Source organism: Scyliorhinus torazame, chromosome 1 (assembly GCF_047496885.1).
Source record: "Scyliorhinus torazame isolate Kashiwa2021f chromosome 1, sScyTor2.1, whole genome shotgun sequence".
In the NCBI taxonomy this organism is placed as follows: domain Eukaryota; kingdom Metazoa; phylum Chordata; class Chondrichthyes; order Carcharhiniformes; family Scyliorhinidae; genus Scyliorhinus; species Scyliorhinus torazame.
In genome coordinates, this window is record NC_092707.1 from 173,163,590 (window position 1) to 173,188,799 (window position 25,210).

At 46.1% G+C, this 25,210-nt stretch overlaps 1 protein-coding gene across 2 annotated transcripts in view; it reads left to right on the forward strand.

Annotated features, from left to right (window-relative positions):
- LOC140416829 (protein argonaute-1) overlaps positions 1–25,204 on the forward strand; it is a 227,517-nt gene extending 202,313 nt beyond the window's left edge. For both annotated transcript variants that reach the window (XM_072501154.1, XM_072501155.1), the window contains exons 15-19: positions 5,438–5,632; positions 6,572–6,706; positions 8,256–8,357; positions 17,849–18,048; positions 24,716–25,204. In XM_072501154.1, the coding sequence (XP_072357255.1) occupies positions 5,438–5,632; positions 6,572–6,706; positions 8,256–8,357; positions 17,849–18,048; positions 24,716–24,824 (741 nt within the window). In that variant the 3' untranslated portion in view covers positions 24,825–25,204. The remainder of the gene's footprint in view (positions 1–5,437; positions 5,633–6,571; positions 6,707–8,255; positions 8,358–17,848; positions 18,049–24,715) is intronic.
- The last annotated feature ends 6 nt before the right edge of the window (positions 25,205–25,210 follow it).

Here is a 25,210-nt window from a genome sequence, read left to right on the forward strand (position 1 = left end):
CCCTCTACCTGTCATTCTCTCTTTTTAAGATTATCTTTAATGTCTGCCTTGTTGACGATCCTCTCTCCTAGTATTGTCTTATGTGGCTTGTTGTCAAGTTGTGCTTGACAGTGTTCCTGTGAAGAGCCTTCAGTAATATGAGTAGTCATTTACTATCTCTTTTACATTTTCGAGTAAATGATGTTCAACCCAAGAAGGGTGAAATGTGTGGAAATATTTAAAGCAGTGCATTGATTAAAAAATGTGTGTATGGGTGGCAGCCAAGTTTAAATCCTTCTCTGAGGCCTGCACTGTTTCTTTATTGACTTGGTTTCTTTGGTACCTTGCTTTGACTAATAATCTTCAACAGCAGTGTCAAAATGTTTGAGGCCTCTCTCTTATGTTGTCAGTCTTTGGATATCCTTTTCTCATATCCTGGCAATTTCTTGTAGATGGATGATAGCACCCTCTCCTTTGAGGCTGTTCATATCACTGATGTAGCATTTCTGTGGTTGTCTGTCACCCTCACCACCATCAGGGGCTGTTTAGCACAGGGCTAAATCGCTGGCTTTGAAAGCAGACCAAGGCAGGCCAGCAGCACGGTTCGATTCCCGTAACAGCCTCCCCGAACAGGCGCCGGAATGTGGCGACTAGGGGCTTTTCACAGTAACTTCATTTGAAGCCTACTTGTGACAATAAGCGATTTTCATTTCATTTCATTTCATCCCAGAGGGGGGCTCCCACTAGAGAGTGCAAATAACTCTGGAATTCTGGCCACAATGAAGCTAAACTAAGGTGACAGTCACACAGGTCGACAGAATTTCAGATATGTCACATCTATAATGATAAACATGCAAGGAGGGACATCTAGCCCATAGTGTTTAACTCAGAATAACATTATAAATTGACTTTCTTTCATGCATACTACTTTTGCAATATTATAAAACTTGGTTAGTTTGATAAGTTGAAGTATAGTTGAATCTGATAATAGTGATCAACTTTGAAAGAGCCCTGAAAAACCACAAAACCAAAAGGTTGTTTTGTTCCAAAAGGAACAACTCTCAGCTAAACTGGTCAACTGATATTAAATCATGAATGAATTAAAACTTCCTGCAACTGAACATTGAAAGACAAAACCATTATTTCCAGCTGCCAAGATAAACTCCATTCCCTTGCCCCAAATGCCATCTCCTGTCAAGCCATTCATTCAGACTTTATTAGGTCACATCATAGGTATCCTGTTCACTTTAGTTCTGTTCTAAACCTTCACATATGATCCTCACCAAGATGCCTTGAAAATTAGTCCCCACCATAACTGAATGCTTTTCTCACCAAGGCTTAATTTTTCTAACATCCTCCTTGCTCACCTCCCAATCTTCCCAATTTATAAACTCAAACTCATTGTTCACTGTTTTGCATGCACTGAGTTTTGTTTATTCATTACTCCTCTCCTTCCTTGCTACTAATCCCCGAGCATATTCCCTCATCTTCAGCATTGATGGCCTCATCTCCAACCTGTCACTCCAATCACTTGACTCTGACCATTCTCTTAACCTGTCTATATTCTTTTGCAAGCTTCTTGCGTCCTCTATACAATTTACTATCCTACCTTTGTGCCATCGGAAAAAATAGCAACCATACGTTTGTCCCTTAATCCAAGTTAGTGATACAAATGGATTGATTTATTGTCACATGAACCGAAGTACAATGAAAAGTATTTTTCTGCGGCCAAGGGAAGCACAGTAGATAAAAAGAATAATCGAAAAAGTACATAGATAAATAGTGATTAATTACAGTGTGGAACAAGGGCCAAACAAAGCAAATACATGAGCAAGAGCAGCATAGGGCATCGTGAAATTTGAGATCGTAGTACTGATCCCTGTGGCACTGCACGCATCACATTTTGTCAACCCAAAAATGACCAATTTGTGCATACTCCTTGTTTCCTGTTAGCTAACCAGTCCTCTACCCATGCTAGTATTTTATTCCCTCCAAGAGTGCTTACTTTGCATGGTAAACCTTGATGTGGCATCTTGTCAAATACCTTCTGGAAATCCAAGTACAGTACATCCACAGGTTTCCCTTTATCCACAAACTTGTTACTTCCTCAAAGAACTCTAATAAATTAGCCAAACATTATCTTCCTTGCATTAATCCATGGTGTCTCTGCCTGATTGCATTGAGAGTTTCTAAGTGCGCTGCAATAACCTACTTCATAAATTCTGGTATTTTCCCCACGACTGATGTTAAGCTAACTGGCCTGTAGTTTCCTGCTTACAGTCTCCTTCTTTCTTTGAATAGAGGAGTGCTGGTCAATATTTACCAATCTAATGGGACCTTTCCAGAAGTTAGGTAACTTTGGAAAATTAAACCCAATGCATCTACTATTTCAGCAACCACTTAATTTAAGACCCTAGGAAGATGTCCACCAGGACCTGGGGACTTTCAGATTTTAGTTCTGACAATTTTCTCAGTGCTGTTTTCCCAGTGATTGTAATTATCTTAAGTTCCTCTGTCCCTTTCACCTCCTGAATCACACTTATTCCTGGGATGTTATTCGTATTCTCTACATTGAAGGCAGACACAAAATATCTGTTCAGTTCATCCATCAAATCCTTATTATCCACAATTAATTACCCAGACACTCTGAGAGACACTTTACTGATTCTTTTCCTTTACAAATACATTTTTAGAAAATCTATCTCTTATATTTCTTGCTTGTTTTCCCTTGTGTTCTAATTTCTCCCTTATTAATCTTTTATAATTCTTTGCTGTTCAGTGGTTAGCAGTGTTGGTTCACAGCGCCAGGGACCCAGGTTCAATTCCCGCTTGGGTCATTCTCTGTGCGGAATCTGCACGTTCTCCCCGTATCTGCGTGGGTTTCCTCCGGGTGCTCCGGTTTCCTCCCACAAGTCCCGAAAGATGTGCTTATTAGGTGAATTGGACATTCTGAATTCTCCCTCTGTGTACCCGAACAGGTGTCGGAGTGTGGCGACTAGGGAATCTTCACAGTAACTTCATTGCAGTGTTAATGTAAGTCTACTTGTGACAATAATAAAGATTATTATAATTTATATTCTGTCCATTCTTCTGACCTGCTATTTATCTTTGTGGAATTTTATACTTTTTCTTTCAATTTGATACTTGGTAATGGGGGAGTGTGTTCTTCCCTATGTGTCTCCCATTCTCACTCGAATGTATCTTTTCTGAGTATTCTGAAATATCGTGGATAGGATTTTAAGCTGAGAGTCTACATATAACACACTACCACCGATTCTCGAAATTCCACTGCCATTGAACGCTCAGTTGGCCAACAGCTCTCCAATCCAACCAGGCATGGCGCTGGCAGTAGCCAGAAGCGGTACTGCAGCACTCTGCCTGGAACTAAGTCATAGAATCTCTACAGTGCAGACGGAGGTCATTCGGCCCATTGAGTCTACACCAACCCTCTGAAAGAGCACCCTACTTGGGTCCAGTCCCCCACCCTATCCCTGTAACCCCACCTAACCTGCACATCTAGAACATGGAGCAATTTTCTTTATCATGACCAATCCACCTAACTTGTACATCTTTGGACTGTGGGAGGAAACCGGAGCACCTGGGTGAAGAAGAGAATCCTGGAGCTCCAGGATTCCGGAGGAGAGGTGACTCAACTCGTATTCACTATTTTCCAATATAATAGGACCTTTCCAGAAGCTAGAGAATTTTTAGAGTGAGATGCCCCATTCCTACTCGAAATGGGGAAATGTTTTTAGACAGTTTCCTCCTCCACCTGCTTCCGCCAGCCTAGAAATTGATGCTGGGTAGGAACAGGCCCATAATAGGTGAAAGGGCAGGATTCCTCCCCACCCAAGTGAGAGAATGCTTCTGGGCTTGGGCAGAAAGGTTCTGGGGGAGGCGGGGGGGTCCCATCCATCCATCCATCTCATCTCATCTCATCTCATCTCATCTCATCCATTCAATTTTGCCCCCCTCCAAGACTCCAGACCCGCTTTAGGGGAAAGTGTAAAATTCTGCCCCTCTTTAACTTACTGTCACTACTGACCTATCCCTTCACCTAATTTCCCAGTTCACTTTAGCCAGCTGTCTTAAATCTATTCTTCCCTCGCTCAAACTGAATGTGAAATTCAATCCTATTATGATCACTCTTAGGCACCTAAGTATATGAGATAACTATTCTTATCTCATTGCACGTTATCTGATCTGGGATGGATGGCCTGCTCCCTGGTTGACTTTGGAACTTGCTGCATTGAGAAACCACAGGCTACCTTTGCCAATCTGCTTTTCCCATCTATATGTAGATTCAAATTACCCATGATTATCGTCGTGCCATTCTCATAAGCCCCTATATTTGGTTCCAGCATACCCTCTTACAGTGTGTTTACTGTTAACGGCACCATAAGCCACTCCCACAAGAAACTTGCCTTTACCATTTCTCATGTCTACCCAACATATTCTGAATATGTTATCAGACATAGTCTACATATGTTGACAGATGCTATCAGACCTTTGGAGATTATCCAGTATTTTCTGTTTTTGGTTCAGATTCCAGCATCCATTGTAACTTACTTTTATATTTATATTCTACATGTTGATCTTGATGCTGCCTAGCACTGACCCCCACCATAATTTACAGGGCCAACTCAGTTGTGTGGCTTGTGGCTGTTTAGTTGGCCAAATCCTGCATAACATTGGGGTATTGCACTGTGGAAAGTTTGAAATAAGCAGAGCTGCCATTAAAATGCCAAAAATGGCTGAAGATTACAGCAACTGCAGGTAAGTTATAAAAGGTTTGTCCAGCTCATTTTCTGGATGTATGTCACAGAGGGCTCCTGGATTATTTCATGTCACTACCAAAGGATGTTTTAAAGTGGCAGAGGTAACCAAATAAGGAAACTGGGAATTGTAAGGCAGAAAAAAAGTGCCTGAATTTTTATATGACTCCTTAAAGGTATTCTGTGCTGTGGTTGGAGTTGGAGGGGTGGGGGTGCAGTGTGGTGGTGGTTCTAGGTAAACAGATTAGAAAGTTGTGCAGTTATACTTGGAGAGGGGAATATCAGTATGCTGGACCTTCAGAAGGAAGCATTCTGATTTTCTAAATAAATGTAGTGATTAAGTAAGAATGCTGATATATTTTCCATTTTTTAACTCCAAGGTTGTTCAGGGCATTTGAAATGGAATTCAACATATTCTAGTGATTGAACCTGACAACCTCTCTTCCGCTCTGTCTGACTTAGTGAGGTGTTGGGGTAGAGGGTATACTGACGGAGGAGCAGCCACTTTCATCTCTACACATTATTTTGCAAACACTGCTACTAAACTGCTACGCCCTATGACAGTTTATTTATCTAGTAGAATCTGGATTCAGATTACCCAGACACCTTCAAATTTTCAGTTTTCACATTGCTGTTGCCTATGCAAGATCAGTTTGCCTGAGAGTTCTGTTTTTTCATACTAGGTGGTTGGCAGCATGGATGCCCATCCAAGCCGTTATTGTGCCACAGTCCGTGTGCAGCGACCCCGTCAGGAAATAATTGAAGACCTTTCCTACATGGTTCGAGAGCTTCTGATCCAGTTTTACAAATCTACCCGCTTCAAACCAACAAGGATCATTTTCTATCGGGATGGTGTTCCCGAAGGACAATTGCCACAGGTAGCTAAAGTCAACACCTGAATTGACTGAAGTTGTGTAAATCATTTAAAGTAAAGTGGAGACCTGCAGAGGCTTTCTTGATGGATTTCAATACAGGCCGAAGTGAATGGTATCAACAAAAAATGTAAACCTGATTTTCACATCAGATGTTCTCCCTTGGTATCCTGCTTAGCACATTCTCCCCTCCATGGGTGGATGGCTATTTAACAATCGATTGCCAAGGAGTTGTAATTCAAATGTGGTAACTTGGACATTGCAAGTTGTGTTTAATGTGACTTGGGTAACGAAAAATAGCTGTTCCCTGTACTGCACTTGCACACTCTACAGAGAATGTTTTAAGAGGACTTTCATATCCTTCCTAAAGTAGCGCTGACTATTCTAAATGTAAAATCACTCCTCTAAAGACATTTTGTTCTTGTATCTGACATAAGATTGTTTAGAATTTCATTGGCTTGATTAAAAAAAAAAAGACCTGCAGGGTAGGTGGATTGGCCATGCTAAATTGCCCCTTAATTGGAAAAAAAAAAGAATTGGGTATTCTAATTTTAAAGAATTTCATTGGCTTGAAAAGATTTCCTGATTACAGCATTTCATAAGCAGCTACATTACGGGTCCTGCCAAATGTTTCTGTTGCAGCAATCGGCTTCCCCAATCCTCACCAAAGTATTTTAACTTCTTCGTTAAAATGCTTCGTGGCGCAGTGATTAGCATGGCTGCCTCACGGCGCTGAGCACCCAGGTTGAATCCCGGCCCTGGGTCACTGTCAGTGTAGCATTTGCACATTCTTCCCGTGTCTGTGTGGGTCTCATCCCACAACCCACAAGGTGTGCAGGGTAGGTGGATTGGCCATGAGAAATTGCCCCTTAATTGGATTTTTTTTTTTTAAATTACATAGATTTTTTTTTTAAATAATAAACCATTTGAAACTTTATTTTTCAGATATTACACTATGAGCTCTTGGCTATCCGTGATGCATGTATCAAATTGGAAAAAGATTATCAACCTGGAATTACCTATATAGTTGTCCAGAAACGGCATCACACACGGCTCTTTTGTGCAGATAAGAGCGAGCGGGTGAGAACTAACTTCAATGCTTCTATTGGTGGAATCTGGGGTTATTGTTTAGTTCAGGTATTTTTTTGCTCCTTTTCCCCTTTTCTCCCCTCTTGGGAAGTATTGGTCATTGCTCAGTACATCCCATGGGTGGATCAGCCTTTCAGTGACTCATGAAAGTACCTATACTTCCTGTGTAAGCTCAGGGAACAAGTGTCAGCAAGTTATTTGACTTGAAGGTGCCGAAGACAAAAATTATTCCATCCATGGAAACCAAATGTGTAGCAGAAGTTCCTGGATGGTTTTCAGAATTAGTAAGTCAGTGGAATTTTTCCCTTAAGTGACAATCAGATTCTTTGTTCCCTCTGGCATTCTGGCTAGGACCAGCTAAATTCACAATAGCTACTGACCACTTGATCTGTATGGCTGACTAGAGATGCTTTCATTAAAAAAAATCTTAAAATCTGTAACAAACCAAATTCAAGTGCAGGTAATTTTAATGGGAAATAGCTGTAGTGGTGGAAGTCATTCTAAGAAACGCCAGGCAGCAGACCTCAGCCAGTACAAACAGATTGACTACCACTGAATAATCAAATTGGGGTAAACTTTGGGGTTAAAAAAAAGTATATCACAATTTGATAGTCAAGTCTGACTTAGTAGTATTGGCAGCACGGTGGAGCAGTGGTTAGCACTGCTGTCTCACGGTGCCGAGGTTCCAGGTTCGATCCTAGCTCTGGGTCACTGTCTGTGTGGAGTTTGCACATTCTCCCAGTTTTTGTGTGGGCTTCGCTCCCACAACCCAAAAGATGTGCAGGGTAGTTGGATTGGCCACGCTAAATTGCCCCTTAATTGGAAAAAATGAATTGGGCATTCTAAATTTTTTTTTTTTTTTTAAAGAGTCTAACTTAGTATGGGGGGCATGGTGGTGCAATGGTTAGCACTGCTGTCTCACGGCGCCGAGGACCTGGGTTCAATTCCTGCCTCGGGTCACTGCCTGTGTGGAGTTTGCACATTCTCCCCATGTCTGCATGGGTCTCACCCCCACAACCCAAAGATGTGCTGGGTAGGTGGATTGGCCACGCTAAATTGCCCCTCAATTGGGGAGAAAAATGAATTGAGTACTCTAAAAAAAATTTTTAAGTGGAAAAAAATCTGACTTAGTATTAAAACCATCTTATGTACACTTGATCAGAGCTAATCTTACTGACTTGTTTTCATCTATTAGCTTACGAAGTCTGCTGACATAAATACTCATCAGAATTGTGCTAGGGCTGAGATGGGAAGTAAAGCATCTGCATCCACGCGAACATCTCAAACCAGATATTAATATCTATGAAACATCAGATTTCTGTGCTGCCAGTATCCAGAAGACAGTGTTGGAGCAGTATAGTGTGCTAGCCTCGAAGACTACCAGTATCACCTACATTTATAATCTGGTTTCAGTGTATGCACTTAGAACTAATACACAAAATGAGCTAATATGAATGAAATCTATACACATGACAAAATATTCATGTGTTATTTCCTGTTCAAAAGTATTACATACTGATTTTTTTTCCTTTTTTGCCAGATTGGTAAAAGTGGGAACATACCAGCAGGAACAACAGTTGATACCAACATCACCCACCCATTTGAGTTTGATTTCTACCTGTGCAGTCATGCTGGAATTCAGGTTTGTTTGGTACTTGTGACCATTAAAGAGTTGGACAGCTGAGGGCAATTTCTACACTCTAGCTGATCTCCTGTGGCATTGTTCAGTAGTAATCCAGAGTCTGGAGCATGTTTAGCAGATGTTCTGATTTTTTTTTCCCCATGGAGGCACCTGCTCAGGTACATTCTCTGGGGAACTGGTCTAAATAGATTTTAAGGTTAGTGACAGGTTGTTTCTTGTTGAAGGGGAGTTTTTTGATTGCCAGATCCAGGTCAATATACAAACTTCCATCACCAAGAGAATCTAATATAAATAGCCTCACCATGAAATGGATGGCTTTATTTTTTTTTGGTGGATGTGAGAAAAGAAACAGCATGTAAATCAAATAAACTAGGAGGGGAACTTCCAGGATATGGGGGGGTACTGACTAAGTTACTTTCAGAATCTAAATGCATATGTCTCAACCCATCCCTGGGCAACCAGGGCTCAGATTTTTCTCTGACACTCCATTACTCGCCTAGCTAGCTTGATCTTTATTTGTTGTTTTCCTACATTGTTCTTTCCCATTCAGTACCTGTCATGTTGTCACTTATTGGTGCTAAAATAGGATACACACAGGATGAGGTATGGATTACTAAGGATTGAACTTTTAGTAAATTAAATATAATTTGAAAATACCATGTGCAGTCCACCTATTCAGAAATTTGTAACGGATAAAGGCCTACATAGCAGAATCATGCCAAGTCTGAAAATAGAATAAAATGATTATATGTGGACAAGTTGTGACTATAAAAACCTGACAATTGTATGAAGAAATTGGAGCTGGGAGCAGGGAAGGGTAAAGAAATTCTAGTTTTGAGCTTGTTGGGAAGGGAGTTGAAGTCACAGGTTATAGAACAAGACTTAGGCCAGGATTCTCCCCCTACCCGCGGGGTGGGGGGTCCTGGCGGGATGGAGTGGCGGCAACCACTCCGGCGTCGGGCCGCCCCAAAGGTGCGGATTTCCCCGCACCTTTAGGGGCCAAGCCCTCACCTTGAGGGGCTAGGCCCGCGCCGGAGTGGTTGGTGCGCCGCCGGCCGGCAGGAAAGGCCTTTGGCGCCACGCCAGCCGGGGCCGAAAGGAATTCGCCGACCGGCGGACGTCCGCACATGCGCGGGAGCGTCAGCAGCTGCTAACGTCATCCCCGCGCATGCGTGGGGGGGGGGTGTCTCTTCTGCGTCGGCCATGGTGAAGGCTGTGGCCGAGGCGGAGGGAAAAGAGTGCCCCCACAGCACAGGCCCGCCCACGGATCGGTGGGCCCCAATCGCGGGCCAGGCCACCGTGGGGGCACCCCCCGGGACCAGATCGCCCCACCCCCGGGAGCCCGCCCACGCCGCCTGGTCCTGCCGGTAAGAGGGGTGGTTTGATTCTCGCCGGCAGGACTGGCATTCCAGCAGCGGGACTACGGCCCATCGCGGGCCGGAGAATCGCCGGGGGGGGCTCGCCGACTGGCGCGATTCCCGCCCCCGCCAAATATCCGGTGCCGGATAATTCGGCAACCGGCAGGGGCGGGATTCACGCCAGCCCCCGGCGATTCTCTGACCCGGCGGGGGGTCGGAGAATCCCGCCCGTGGTGTCAACAAAGTAAGGATTTAGAGAGCAGGGAGATTATGTAGGCGGCTTTGCAGTTTAGAAGGATGAGCAAGTGGAGGAGTATTAACCACAATAGAGTTGTTAATGTAATGCGAAGAGTCAGAAATGTAGACTTGAAAGAAGTCAACAGTTGAATGAGAATTGCCAGTCAAATAATGAGCTTGTTTTATATCTGTCCTTCAGTGTTAGAAGGGCGCCTTCAGAGATTTGTGAACATTTAGTCCACAACAGGATTTATAGAAAGTTAAATTGTTGAAGGAAGTTTTGCACCACTTTATAATTAATTTTCTGTACTGTCACTTATGTGCATCCTTTGATTAAGCTTCAGAACATCGAGTCAATTTTAACATTCCCTCTCTTTCCTCTTCGGCCTCACCTCCAGTAATTGATATGAGTAAAGTCAGACTAATGTCATTTTTTTCACTTTTCCTTTTTGGCTTGTTGGAATTATTCTTTGAAGGGCCCTTGGGTTGAATACTACATGGAAAAAAACTGCTGTTGCTGTTTTCACATTGAGACTTTCCCTGGTTTGGTTTTGTACTTCATAACAAAGAAAATGGTAGAGAGAGAACATTGTAAATTGCACAGCATATTTAGCTGCAGGATATTGCCAAGGAAAAAGGGATGTGGAATGTCGTGAAAAAATAATTACATTTTGAAGATGTTGGGCGCAATTCTCCCATCGGGAGACTAAGTCCCGACGCCAATTCTGGGAAGAGAAAAGGGTAAATATTTTCCTTCCTTCCCTCCACTCCTGAAGCTGGTAAACCATGTTAACAGGTCATTTCACCAACACCACATGTCTCCAATACTCATCTAAGCAATCATTCTTCACGTGTTAGTCCAATGGGAAGTATTAATGAGGTAGATTTATGCTAGTTATTTGGATCATTATCCTTGGATGACGTGCTCTTTGTCCATCAGTAAGGATCTTATTTTTAGTACTATTAGTTTCTTTTTTTTTAAATATTTTATTGAAAATTTTTGGTCAACCAACACAGTACATTGTGCATCCTTTACACAATATTATAACAACACAAATAACAATGACCTATTTTATAAACAGAAAATGAATAAATAATAAATAACAAAAATGAAAGCTAACCCTAATTGGCAACTGCCTTATCACAAGTAACACTCTCCAAAAATATAATTTAACAGTCCAATATATAATTATCTGTCGCAACGACCTATACATATTATACAGTATATATTAACAACCCTGAGAGTCCTTCTGGTTCCTCCTTCCCCCCCCCCCCCCCCCCCGATCCTGGGCTGCTGCTGCTGCCTTCTTTTTTCCATTCCATCTATCTTTCTGCGAGGTATTCGACGAACGGTTGCCACCGCCTGGTGAACCCTTGAGCTGACCCCCTTAGGACGAACTTAATCCGCTCTAGCTTTATAAACCCTGCCATGTCATTTATCCAGGTCTCCACCCCCGGGGGCTTGGCTTCTTTCCACATTAGCAATATCCTACGCCGGGCTACGAGGGACGCAAAGGCCAAAACATCGGCCTCTCTCACCTCCTGCACTCCCGGCTCTTGTGCAACCCCAAATATAGCCAACCCCCAGCTTGGTTCGACCCGGACCCCTACTACTTTTGAAAGCACCTTTGTCACCCCCATCCAAAACCCCTGTAGTGCCGGGCATGACCAAAACATATGGGTATGATTCGCTGGGCTTCTCGAGCACCTCGCACACCTATCCTCCACCCCAAAAAATTTACTGAGCCGTGCTCCAGTCATATGCGCCCTGTGTAATACCTTAAACTGAATCAGGCTTAGCCTGGCACACGAGGACGACGAGTTTACCCTGCTTAGGGCATCTGCCCACAGCCCCTCCTCGATCTCCTCCCCCAGCTCTTCTTCCTATTTCCCTATTAGTTCATCTACCATAGTCTCCCCTTCGTCCCTCATTTCCCTATATATATCTGACACCTTACCATCCCCCACCCATGTCTTTGAGATCACTCTGTCCTGCACCTCTTGTGTCGGGAGCTGCGGGAATTCCCTCACCTGTTGCCTCGCAAAAGCCCTCAGTTGCATATACCTGAATGCATTCCCTTGGGGCAACCCATATTTCTCGGTCAGCGCTCCCAGACTCGCGAACTTCCCATCCACAAACAAATCTTTCAGTTGCGTTATTCCTGCTCTTTGCCACATTCTATATCCCCAATCCATTCCCCCCGGGGCAAACCTATGGTTGTTTCTTATCGGGGCCCCCCCCCAAGGCTCCAGTCTTTCCCCTATGCCGTCTCCACTGTCCCCAAATCTTCAGTGTAGCCACCACCACCGGGCTTGTGGTGTAGTTCCTCGGTGAGAACGGCAATGGGGCTGTCACCATAGCCTGTAGGCTAGTCCCTCTACAGGACGCCCTCTCCAATCTCTTCCACGCCGCTCCCTCCTCCTCTCCCATCCACTTACTCACCATTGAAATATTAGCGGCCCAATAATACTCACTTAGGCTCGGTAGTGCCAGCCCCCCCCCTATCCCTGCTACGCTGTAAGAATCCCTTCCTCACTCTCGGGGTCTTCCCGGCCCACACAAAACCCATGATGCTCTTTTCGATCCTTTTAAAAAAAAGCCTTCGTGATCACCACCGGGAGGCACTGAAACACAAAGAGGAATCTCGGGAGGACCACCATCTTAACCGCCTGCACCCTCCCTGCCAGTGACAGGGATACCATATCCCATCTCTTGAAATCCTCCTCCATTTGTTCCACCAACCGCGTTAAATTTAACCTATGCAATGTGCCCCAATTCCTGGCTATCTGGATCCCCAGGTAACGAAAGTCCCTTGTTACCTTCCTCAACGGTAGCCCCTCAACGCTATCGCCAGGGGCTCAATCGCCAGTGCAAACAATAATGGGGACAGAGGGCATCCCTGCCTTGTCCCTCTATGGAGCCGAAAATATGCAGATCCCCGTCCATTCGTGACCACGCTCGCCATCGGGGCCCTATACAACAGCTGCACCCATCTAACATACCCCTCTCCAAAACCAAATCTCCTCAACACCTCCCACAAATAATCCCACTCCACTCTATCAAATGCTTTCTCGGCATCCATCGCCACTACTATCTCCGTTTCCCCCTCTGGTGGGGGCATCATCATTACCCCTAACAGCCTCCGTATATTCGTGTTCAGCTGTCTCCCCTTCACAAACCCAGTTTGGTCCTCGTGGACCACCCCCGGGACACATTCCTCTATTCTCATTGCCATTACCTTGGCCAGGATCTTGGCATCTACATTTAGGAGGGAAATAGGTCTAGAGGACCCGCTACGGGTCCTTTTCCTTCTTTAAGAGAAGTGATATCGTTGCTTCAGACATAGTTGGGGGCAGTTGTCCCCTTTCCTTTGCTTCATTAAAGGTCCTCGTCAATACCGGGGCGAGCAAGTCCACATATTTTCTATAGAATTCGACTGGGAATCCATCCGGTCCCGGGGCCATTCCCGCCTGCATGCTCCTAATTCCTTTCACCACTTCTTCTATCTCGATCTGTGCTCCCAGTCCCACCCTTTCCTACTCTTCCACCTTGGGAAATTCCAGCCGATCCAAAAAGCCCATCATTCTCTCCCTCCCATCCGGGGGTTGAGCTTCATATAATTTTTTATAAAATGTCTTGAACACTCCATTCACTCTCTCCGCTCCCCGCTCCATCTCTCCTTCCTCATCCCTCACTCCCCCTATTTCCCTCGCTGCTCCCCTTTTCCTCAATTGGTGTGCCAGCAACCTGCTCGCCTTCTCCCCATATTCGTACTGTACACCCTGTGCCTTCCTCCATTGTGCCTCTGCAGTGCCCGTAGTCAGCAAGTCAAATTCGACATGTAGCCTTTGCCTTTCCCTGTACAGTCCCTCCTCCGGTGCTTCCGCATATTGTCTGTCCGCCCTCAAAAGTTCTTGCAGCAACCGCTCCCGTTCCTTACTCTCCTGCTTCCCTTTATGTACCCTTATTGATATCAGCTCCCCTCTAACCACCGCCTTCAGCGCCTCCCAGACCACTCCCACCTGGACCTCCCCATTATCATTGAGTTCCAAGTACTTTTCAATGCACCCCCTCACCCTTAGACACACACCCTCATCTGCCATTAGTCCCATGTCCATTCTCCAGGGTGGGCGCCCTCCTGTTTGCTCCCCTATCTCCAAGTCTACCCAGTGTGGAGCATGATCCGAAATGGCTATAGCCGTATACTCCGTTCCCCTCACCTTCGGGATCAACGCCCTTCCCAGCACAAAAAAGTCTATTCGCGAGTAGACTTTATGGACATAGGAGAAAAACGAGAACTCCTTACTCCTAGGTCTGCTAAATCTCCACGGGTCTACACCTCCCATCTGCTCCATAAAATCTTTAAGTACCTTGGCTGCTGCCGGCCTCCTTCCAGTCCTGGACTTCGACCTATCCAGCCCTGGTTCCAACACCGTATTAAAATCTCCCCCCATTATCAGCTTTCCCATCTCTAGGTCCGGAATGCGTCCTAGCATCCGCCTCATTAAATTGGCATCACCCCAGTTCGGGGCATATACGTTTACCAAAACCACCGTCTCCCCCTGTAGTTTGCCACTCACCATCACGTATCTGCCCCCGTTATCCGCCACTATAGTCTTTGCCTCGAACATTACCCACTTCCCCACTAATATAGCCACCCCCCTGTTTTTCGCATCTAGCCCCGAATGGAACACCTGCCCCACCCATCCTTTGCGTAGCCTAACCTGGTCTATCAGTTTCAGGTGCGTTTCCTGTAACATAACCACATCTGCCTTAAGTTTCTTAAGGTGTGAGAGTACCCGTACCCTCTTTATCGGCCCGTTCAGCCCTCTCACGTTCCACGTGATCAGCCGGGTTGGGGGGCTTCCTACCCCACCCCCTTGTCGATTAGCCATCCCCTTTTTCCAGCTCCTCACCCAGTTCCCACGCAGCTGTATCTCCCCCAGGCGGTGCCCCCCCCGCCCATCCCCTCCCATACCAGCTCCCCCCTCTCCCCAGCAGCAGCAACCCAGTAATTCCCCCCTCCCACCCCCCCCCCGCTAGATCCCCCGCTAGCGTAATTACTCCCCCCATGTTGCTCCCAGAAGTCAGCAAACTCTGGCCGACCTCGGCTTCCCCCGTGACCTCGGCTCGCACCGTGCGACGCCCCCTCCTTCCTGCTTCTCTATTCCCGCCATGATTATCATAGCGCGGGAACCAAGCCCGCGCTTCTCCCTTGGCCTCGCCCCCAATGGCCAACACCCCATCTCCTCCACCTCCCCTCCTCCCCCCATCACCACCTGTGGAAGAGAGAAAAGTTACCACATCGCAGGATTAGTACATAAAACTCCTCTTTCCCCCCTATTTTTAACCCCCCTCTTCGCCCCCCACATTCGCCCCACCACTTTGTTCAAACTTTCTTTTTAATAACCCGCTCATTCCAGTTTTTCTTCCACAATAAAAGTCCACGCTTCATCCGCCGTCTCAAAGTAGTGGTGCCTTCCTCGATATGTGACCCAGTCTTGGCGGTTGCAGCATTCCAAATTTTATCTTCTTTTTATGAAGCACCGATTGAAGCTCGCCATCCTTCTCGCCACCTCCGCACTCCAGTCTTGATAAACGCGGATCACCGCGTTCTCCCATTTACTGCTCCGAGTTTTCTTTGCCCATCTAAGGACCATTTCTTTATCCTTAAAACGGAGGAATCTCACCACTATGGCTCTGGGAATTTCTCCAGCTCTCGGTCCTCGCGCCATCACTCGGTATGCTCCCTCCACCTCCAACGGACCCGCCGGGGCCTCCGCTCCCATTAACGAGTGCAGCATCGTGCTCACATATGCCCCGACGTCCGCTCCCTCCACACCTTCAGGAAGACCAAGAATCCTCAGGTTGTTCCTCCTTGCATTGTTCTCCAGTGCCTCCAACCTCTCCACACATTGTTTCTGATGTGCCTCATGCATCTCCGTCTTCACCACCAGGCCCTGTATGTCGTCCTCATTCTCGGCTGCCTTTGCCTTCACGACCCGAAGCTCCCGCTCCTGGGTCTTTTGTTCCTCCTTTAGCCCTTCGATCGCCTGTAGTATCGGGGCCAACAGCTCTTTCTTCATTTCCTTTTTGAGCTCTTCCACACAGCATTTCAAGAACTCTTGTTGTTCAGGGCCCCATGTTAAACTGCCACCTTCCGACGCCATCTTGGTTTTTGCTTGCCTTCCTTGCCACTGTTCTAAAGGATCCACTGCAATCCGGCCACTTTCTCCTCCTTTTTTCATCCGTATCCAGGGGGGATTCCCTTCTGGTTTATCGCACAGTGTTTTTAGCCGTCAAAATTGTCGTTGGGGCTCCTATCAAGAGCCCAAAAGTCCGTTTCACCGGGAGCTGCCGAAACGTGCGACTCAGCTGGTCATCGCCGCACCCGGAAGTCCACTATTAGTTTCATATGCAGTACTGGTGATGGAATGAAGGTTGTTTACAATTTTTAATTTTATCTTGTAATAGGAAGGAAAATGACGGGGATATAAAAAATTTGTGCCAAGAGTTTAAGTTTGTACTTTCCAAGGGCAGTACGGTGGCGCAGTGGTTAGCATGGTTGCACCAAGGTCCCAGGTTCGATCGCGGCTCTGGGACACTATCCATATACGTTTGCCAATTCTCCCCATGTTTGCGTGGGTTTCGCCCCCACAACCCAAAGATGTGCAGGGTAGGTGCACTTTAATTGGAAAAAATGAATTGAGTACACTAAATTTATTTTTTTTAAAGTTTGTGTTAACCTAGGATGTGGGGATCTAAAAAGTGTAGGGCGCGGTTCTCCAAAATGGAGACTAAGTGTTCGCGCCGTCGTGAACGCTGTCGCGTTTAATGACGGCGCGAACAGGGCCCGGGCACGACCTATTCTGGCCCCCACAGCGGGCTAGCACGGCGCTGGAGTGGTTCACGCCACTCCAGCGTCCTTATGCGGTGCCAAATGGGCGCTGCGCCAACCCGAGCATGCGCAGTTGGGGCGCGCAATCCTACGCATGGACGGGGAACTTATTACGCATGACGGCCCCTCGCCAACATGGCGCCGGTGTTCTGGGGGCTCCGCGGAAGGAGGTAGGCCCGGGGGGGGGGGGGAGAGGCCAGCCCGCCGATCGGTGGGCTCCGATCTCAGGCCAGCCCCATCGGAGGGCCCCCCCCACAGGCCGCCTCCCAGCGTTCCCACAGAGTTCCGCCGGCAGCGACCAGGGGTGGATGGCGCCGGCGGGAACCTATCGTGTCATAGCGACCACTCGGCCTATCCGGGCCGGAGAATAGCGGGGGCCTGTGTGAAGCGCCTCGATTGCTCTCTCGGCGGACTCTCCGACGTGCGTGGCGCAGACCACGATGAAGCCATTCCCGCCGGTTGGGAGAATGCGGGATGGCGTCGCGCGCGAAAATGGCGTAAACATCGATTCTCCGGTACGGCGCGGCATGGGAGATCGCGCCCATAGTGTCTGAAAAGTGTCAGTGTAAGTATAACACAGAGACAGCTGACGTCTGGAGTTAACCTTATTGATCCTTAAAGATTGTTATGACAACCTGGGTGAGTGCACGGTCTGTTCCAGCCCCACAGATCCCGGAGTCCCAACATAAGTGAATTAACCAATCATTTGTGTATTTTCTTAAGATCTTTAACCCTTGACTGCTCCAATGAGTTACAGTTACCAGATTTATAAATAAAGCATATTAAAACTGTTTATTTATAACAAGAGTAAATGATGAAAATATAATGGAAATAATGGAACAATGGTCTACTCGTCTACCTATTTCCACCCAGACACACACAAGACAGACACACGGTCAAGGGGTAGGGGGGAGGATTAAAATAATGGTAGATTTCAATATGCTTTCTGTGCTATTTTCCTAATTGAAATTTATAATTTTATCCCTTGTGACTTCAGGGCACCAGCAGACCTTCACATTATTACGTATTATGGGATGACAATCGATTCACTGCAGATGAGCTTCAGATCTTGACCTATCAGCTGTGTCACACTTATGTGCGGTGCACACGCTCTGTCTCAATTCCGGCACCAGCCTATTATGCCAGATTGGTGGCATTCAGAGCAAGGTACCATCTGGTGGACAAAGAACATGACAGGTATAGGAAACGGTCTACTTCACCATTTTGCAAAGATTGGATTTGGATTGGATTTGTTTATTGTCATTTGTACCGAGGTACAGTGAAAATTATTTTTCTGCGAGCAGCTCAACAGATCATCAAATACATGAAAAGAAAAGGAAACAAAAGAAAATACATAATAGGGCAACACAAGGTAACTAGATAACACCGGCATTGGGTGACGCATACAAGGGTGCAGTGTTAATCAGGTCAGTCCATAAGAGGGTCGTTTAGGAGTCTGGTAACAGTGGGGAAGAAGCTGTTTTTGAGTCTGTTCGTGCATGTCCTCAGACTTTTGGATTTCCTGCCCGATGGGAGAAGTTGGAAGAGTGAGTAGGCTGGGTGGGAGGGCTGTTTGATTATGCTGCCCGCTTTCCCCAAGAAGCGGGAGGTGTAGATGGAGTCAATGGATGGGAGGCAGGTTCATGTGATGGACTTGGCTGTGTTCACGACTCTCTGAAGTTTCTTGCAGTCTTGGGCCGAGCAGTTGCCATACCTGGCTGTGATGCAGCCAGATGGGATGCTTTCTATAGTGCATCTGTAAAAGTTGGTAAGAGTTAATGTGGACATGCCGAATTTCCTTATTTCCTGAGGAAGTATAGGCGCTGTTGTGCTTTCTTGGTGGTAGCGTCGACGGTGGACCAAGACAGATTTTTGGAGATGTGTACCCCTAGGAATTTGAAACTGCTAACTATATCCACCTCAGCCCCGTTGATGCTGACAGGCGTGTGTACCGTACTTTGCTTTCTGAAGTCAATGACCGGTTCTTTAGTTTTGCTGGGATTGAGGGAGAGATTGTTGTCGTTGCACCACTCCACTAGGTTCTCAATCTCCCTCCTGTATTCTGACTCGTTGTTATTCGAGATCAGGCCCACTATAGTCATATTGTCAGCAAACTTGTCGCAAAATATTTATTACATGATATAAAAACATGCATTACTGCCTCACACCATAGTGTTGCCTCCTTTGTTGAGAGCCAGCTTGAAACTGGTTGATAGTGCCTCGATTTATTTATGATCATAGGCTTCTGTATTGGACAGTCTCGCAAGAAAATGGGCCACGGATTACTTTCTCTGAGGTTTTCATAAACAAACCTCTTGTTAACATATCTTTTGTGGAGTGGTGCAGATCCTGCACATCACTGAGATAAGCAGCTTAGTCTGTGTGGAATCATGAGTGCACATCCTACAAGTTGATGGTTGCGTGGGACTCAACCCCCACAACCCAAAGACGTGCAGGGCAAGTGAATTGGATTTGCCCCTTCATTGGATTTTTTTTCTAAAAAGTGTACTTTGAGTTTAGTTTTCCATCTCCTATCGAAAGGAACAGAGAGTGATAGTCATCCTTGCTTATGTAAAGTAGTGAATATAAATGATATGAAATTTCAATAAAAGGGAAAAGAGAGAATTTGTGGGTGTTGCAATTATGATTTGAATTTTCAGAGGTTGTTTATGTCAATCTCTGTCTGTCTTGGGAATTTGTACTCTCCGCAGGCAGTAAACGGTGACTCCGCTTTTCTCCCACACACAAACACAGGTGCCTTCTTCCAACATCCATATGGTCATCTATAGCTTTGTACAAAATTGTCAATTGAGAATATAAATATTTCTTACCAAGCAGTTACAGTTTTCTCAACATATTTTCATTGCCTATTGATCTAATATTTCAGTTCACGGGATTTTGGAGATTTTTCAGGCATCACCAATCATAGATTTTTAATGAATATACAGATTCATTGTAAAGCCTTGAGGCACTCAAGCTTCTGAAGTCAAAATGTAAAAGTACTATATTCAGTACAACATTTAACAGGAGAAAACAAATATCTCCTGTTCAGATAAGCCAAATATTACTATGATACAGTCACAGCGGACATTATTCCTTGCTTTAGATAAGCCTGATTCAGTGCCAGCAAGGAGCAGTAACTTAATTTGGAGTAAGTCACACATGGTAATGCAAGAAAGGTGGCGACAGATCTGAGACACCAACAACACATTTAAGGACTTGAGGAACAGCAAGATTGGAGAAGAGATGGTAGTTTGTCAGGACAGATGAGCCTAAGATGGTAGAAGCATTTTCTTTTTTTTTAATTAAATATTTTATTGAAAATTTTTGGTCAACCAACACAGTACATTGTGCATCCTTTACACAATATTATTACAACACAAATAACAATGACCTATTTTATAAACAAAAAATGAATAAATAATAAATAACAAAAATGAAAACTAGCCCTAATTGGCAACTGGCTTGTCACAAGTAACACTCTCCAAAAATATAATTTAACAGTCCAATATATAGTTATCTGTAGCAACGACCTATACATACTATACAGTATATATTAACAACCCTGAGAGTCCTTCTGGTTCCTCCTCCCCCCCCCCCCCCCCCCCCCCCCCCCACCCACCCAATCCTGGGCTGCTGCTGCTGCCTTCTTTTTCCCATTCCGTCTATCTTTCTGCGAGGTATTCGACGAACGGTTGCCACCGCCTGGTGAACCCTTGAGCCGACCCCCTTAGGACGAACTTAATCCGCTCTAGCTTTATAAACCCCGCCATGTCATTTATCCAGGTCTCCACCCCCGGGGGCTTGGCTTCTTTCCACATTAGCAATATCCTGCGCCGGGCTACTAGGGACGCAAAGGCCAAAACATCGGCCTCTCTTGCCTCCTGCACTCCCGGCTCTTGTGCAACCCCAAATATAGCCAACCCCCAGCTTGGTTCGACCCGGACTCCTACTACTTTTGAAAGCACCTTTGTCACCCCCATCCAAAACCCCTGTAGTGCCGGGCATGACCAAAACATATGGGTATGATTCGCTGGGCTTCTCGAGCACCTCGCACACCTATCCTCCACCCCAAAAAATTTACTGAGCCGTGCTCCAGTCATATGTGCCCTGTGTAATACCTTAAACTGAATCAGGCTTAGCCTGGCACACGAGGACGACGAGTTTACCCTGCTTAGGGCATCTGCCCACAGCCCCTCCTCGATCTCCTCCCCCAGCTCTTCTTCCCATTTCCCTTTTAGTTCATCTACCATAGTCTCCCCTTCGTCCCTCATTTCCCTATATATATCTGACACCTTACCATCCCCCACCCATGTCTTTGAGATCACTCTGTCCTGCACCTCTTGTGTCGGGAGCTGCGGGAATTCCCTCACCTGTTGCCTCGCAAAAGCCCTCAGTTGCATATACCTGAATGCATTCCCTTGGGGCAACCCATATTTCTCGGTCAGCGCTCCCAGACTCGCGAACTTCCCATCCACAAACAGATCTTTCAGTTGCATTATTCCTGCTCTTTGCCACATTCCATATCCCCCGTCCATTCCCCCCGGGGCAAACCTATGGTTGTTTCTTATCGGGGACCCCCCCAAGGCTCCAGCCTTTCCCCTATGCCGTCTCCACTGTCCCCAAATCTTCAGTGTAGCCACCACCACCGGGCTTGTGGTGTAGTTCCTCGGTGAGAACGGCAATGGGGCTGTCACCATAGCCTGTAGGCTAGTCCCCCTACAGGACGCCCTCTCTAATCTCTTCCACGCCGCTCCCTCCTCCTCTCCCATCCACTTACTCACCATTGAAATATTAGCGGCCCAATAATACTCACTTAGGCTCGGTAGTGCCAGCCCCCCCCTATCCCTGCTACGCTGTAAGAATCCCTTCCTCACTCTCGGGGTCTTCCCGGCCCACACAAAACCCATGATGCTCTTTTCAATCCTTTTTAAAAAAAGCCTTCGTAATCACCACCGGGAGGCACTGAAACACAAAGAGGAATCTCGGGAGGACCACCATCTTAACCGCCTGCACCCTCCCTGCCATTGACAGGGATACCATATCCCATCTCTTGAAATCCTCCTCCATCTGTTCCACCAACCGCGTTAAATTTAACCTATGCAATGTGCCCCAATTCTTAGCTATCTGGATCCCCAGGTAACGAAAGTCCCTTGTTACCTTCCTCAACGGTAGGTCCTCTATTTCTCTACTCTGCTCCCCTGGATGCACCACAAACAACTCACTTTTCCCCATGTTCAATTTATACCCTGAAAAATCCCCAAACTCCCCAAGTATCCGCATTATTTCTGGCATCCCCTCCGCCGGGTCCGCCACGTATAGTAGCAAATCGTCCGCATACAAAGATACCCGGTGCTCTTCTCCTCCCCTAAGTACTCCCCTCCACTTCTTGGAACCCCTCAACGCTATCGCCAGGGGCTCAATCGCCAGTGCAAACAATAATGGGGACAGAGGGCATCCCTGCCTTGTCCCTCTATGGAGCCGAAAATATGCAGATCCCCGTCCATTCGTGACCACGCTCGCCACTGGGGCCCTATACAACAGCTGCACCCATCTAACATACCCCTCTCCAAAACCAAATCTCCTCAACACCTCCCACAAATAATCCCACTCCACTCTATCAAATGCTTTCTCGGCATCCATCGCCACTACTATCTCCGTTTCTCCCTCTGGTGGGGCCGTCATCATTACCCCTAACAACCTCCGTATATTCATGTTCAGCTGTCTCCCCTTCACAAACCCAGTTTGGTCCTCGTGGACCACCCCCGGGACACATTCCTCTATTCTCATTGCCATTACCTTGGCCAGGACCTTGGCATCTACATTTAGGAGGGAAATAGGTCTATAGGACCCGCATTGTAGCGGGTCCTTTTCCTTCTTTAAGAGAAGCGATATCGTTGCTTCAGACATAGTCGGGGGCAGTTGTCCCCTTTCCTTTGCCTCATTAAAGGTCCTGGTAGAAGCATTTTCAATGTTAGCTCGCCTGGGGCCAGAAGGGAGTTTGGATAGTCAAAAGTTTAGTGTAAATAGGGTTTAAAGAATAGGAGATGGATCTCCTGAAAGAGGTGAAATTGGAATAGGCATGGACTAGATAGTAGTGAAACCAGAGAACTACTTGGATGTTCTGGACTAGAGCATGGAATTCTTGAGGAATATTTGGCATAGTGAAAAGGGAAGGAAGTAGCAGAGGGAGATAGTATTGAGGATGATATTGATGAAATTCAGAAGTTTCTCACATTTGTTGTTGGAGGTGGAGAGAACAGGGCAGTGTAATTGAAGGAGTTTTGAGGAGGCAGTTGCTGGAGGAAAAGAAGCTTTTTAATATACATTTACGGTGTGTGAGCATCGTTGGCAAGGTCAGTGTTTATTGCCCATTCCCAATTCACCTTGAGAAGGAGCTGGTGAGCTGCCTTCTTGAATTGCAACAATCTACGTGGCGTAGGTACACCAAAGTACTATTGGGAATTTGATCTGGTGAAGAAGCACTGATTTAGTTGCAAGTCAGGATGATGTACCATTTGGAGTGGGAACTTGCAGGTGATGGTGTTCCCATGCACCTACTGCCCTTGTTCTTCCAGGCGTTAGGGATCACAGATTTAGAAGGTGCTGTCGAAGAAGACTTGGTGAGTTGCGGCAATGCATCTTCTAGATGGTACACACTGCTGACACTGTACGCTGGTGATGAAAGAATGAATATTTAAGGTGGTTGATCGGGTGCTGATCAAGTGGGTTGCTTTTACTTGGAAGGTAAGGAGCTTCTTGTTGAAGCTGCCCTCTCCAGGCAAGTGGGAAGTATTCTTATGCCTTGCAGATGGTTGACAGGCTTTGGGGAGCCAGGGGGTAGGTCACTTGCTGCATCGTTCCCTGTGTCTGATATGCTCTTACAGAATCCCTACAGTGGAGAAGGAGGCCATTTGGCCCATCGAGTCTGCACCAACCCTCCAAAGCCCTATCCCCATAACCCCAGCTGACCTATGGGAGGAAACCTACGCAGACACAGGGAGAACGTGCAAACTCCATACAGTCACCCGAGGGCGGAATTGAAACCAGGTCCCTGGTGCTGAGGCAGCAGTGCTAACTCCTGTGCCACCGTGCTCTTGTAACCACAGTATGTATATGTTTGGTCCAGTTAGGTTTCTGTCAATGGTACCCATCAGGATGTTGAAAGTAGCAGATTCAGCGATGGAAATGCCTTAAAACCTCATGGGGAGATGGCTAAATTCTCCCTGGTTGGAGATGGTCACTGCTGCTACTTATGTGGTGCTGAATGTTGCTTGCTACTTAACTCAAGCTTGTGCTGATACCTTAGTCTTTGAGATGATGATACCTGGTTTTGGCCATTAAGCAACAGATAACTAAACTAGCTGCGTGTAAGTTCCTGCTTGTGTTTGCATCATTCAGACTGATTGAAAAGAAGGTGGGACCTGTTTCCAGGGTAGTAGCAAGAATAGTTTTGCTGGGGATGAATGCGAAAGGTGATGAGAAAATAGTTGAGCAATCAACAGCTGTAGAGTTATTGTGGCAAATAGAGCCTGAAGGCACTTGAAAGTTTGAGTGTGCTGCTGAGCATCTTGGGGGAATATTTTCCAGGGGTATTTAAGGAGAGAGATTCTGTCAAAGAACATCCTTTGACCCTTTAGATCTTATTCTTTCAAAGTATCATCTTCCTGTTGCAACATATACCTAGCTGTTTCTTATAGGATTAAGTGCCCTGGCCTCAACTAGCCTTTAGTTAACCATTCCAGGTGTTAATCCTCTGTGTTTATTAAAATAAAATGCTGAGGTCCGAATGTGCAACAAGTTTTTCGAGTAGGCAAGTAAGAGGAGAATTTTGTTCATTTTTTTTTTCTTATTTGGTTTACAGTGGAGAAGGCAGCCACATCTCTGGACAGAGCAATGGACGGGATCCCCAGGCACTTGCTAAAGCCGTGCAGGTTCACCAGGACACCTTACGCACAATGTACTTCGCTTAACTGTGTGATAGCTCAGTCACCTCAACCTGCCAGCTTTCTGGACCAAAAGCAGCCATACAAGAACTTTTGAGCATCTTCCACTGACATGACTTGGAGGTTGGAAGGGGTCAACATATATTTTACAATGAGTAGCTTTCAATGAACTACGAATGGACAGGGAAAGACTGACCAAACAAATTATAGAAGAGGTCAAATTATTCTACATGAAGAAAACCAGTTTCACATTCAAGTTTTATTTTTTACACGTATTTATGCAATATATTGATAACTTTTTAATGTAAAATGCAAACGTTCACCACTGCCAAACACCTGTTAGTTTTTAGAGACGCATGGTTACAAGAAAATGGTTGAAAAGCAACTACTTCAAAGGATGCCATTCAGGCGAT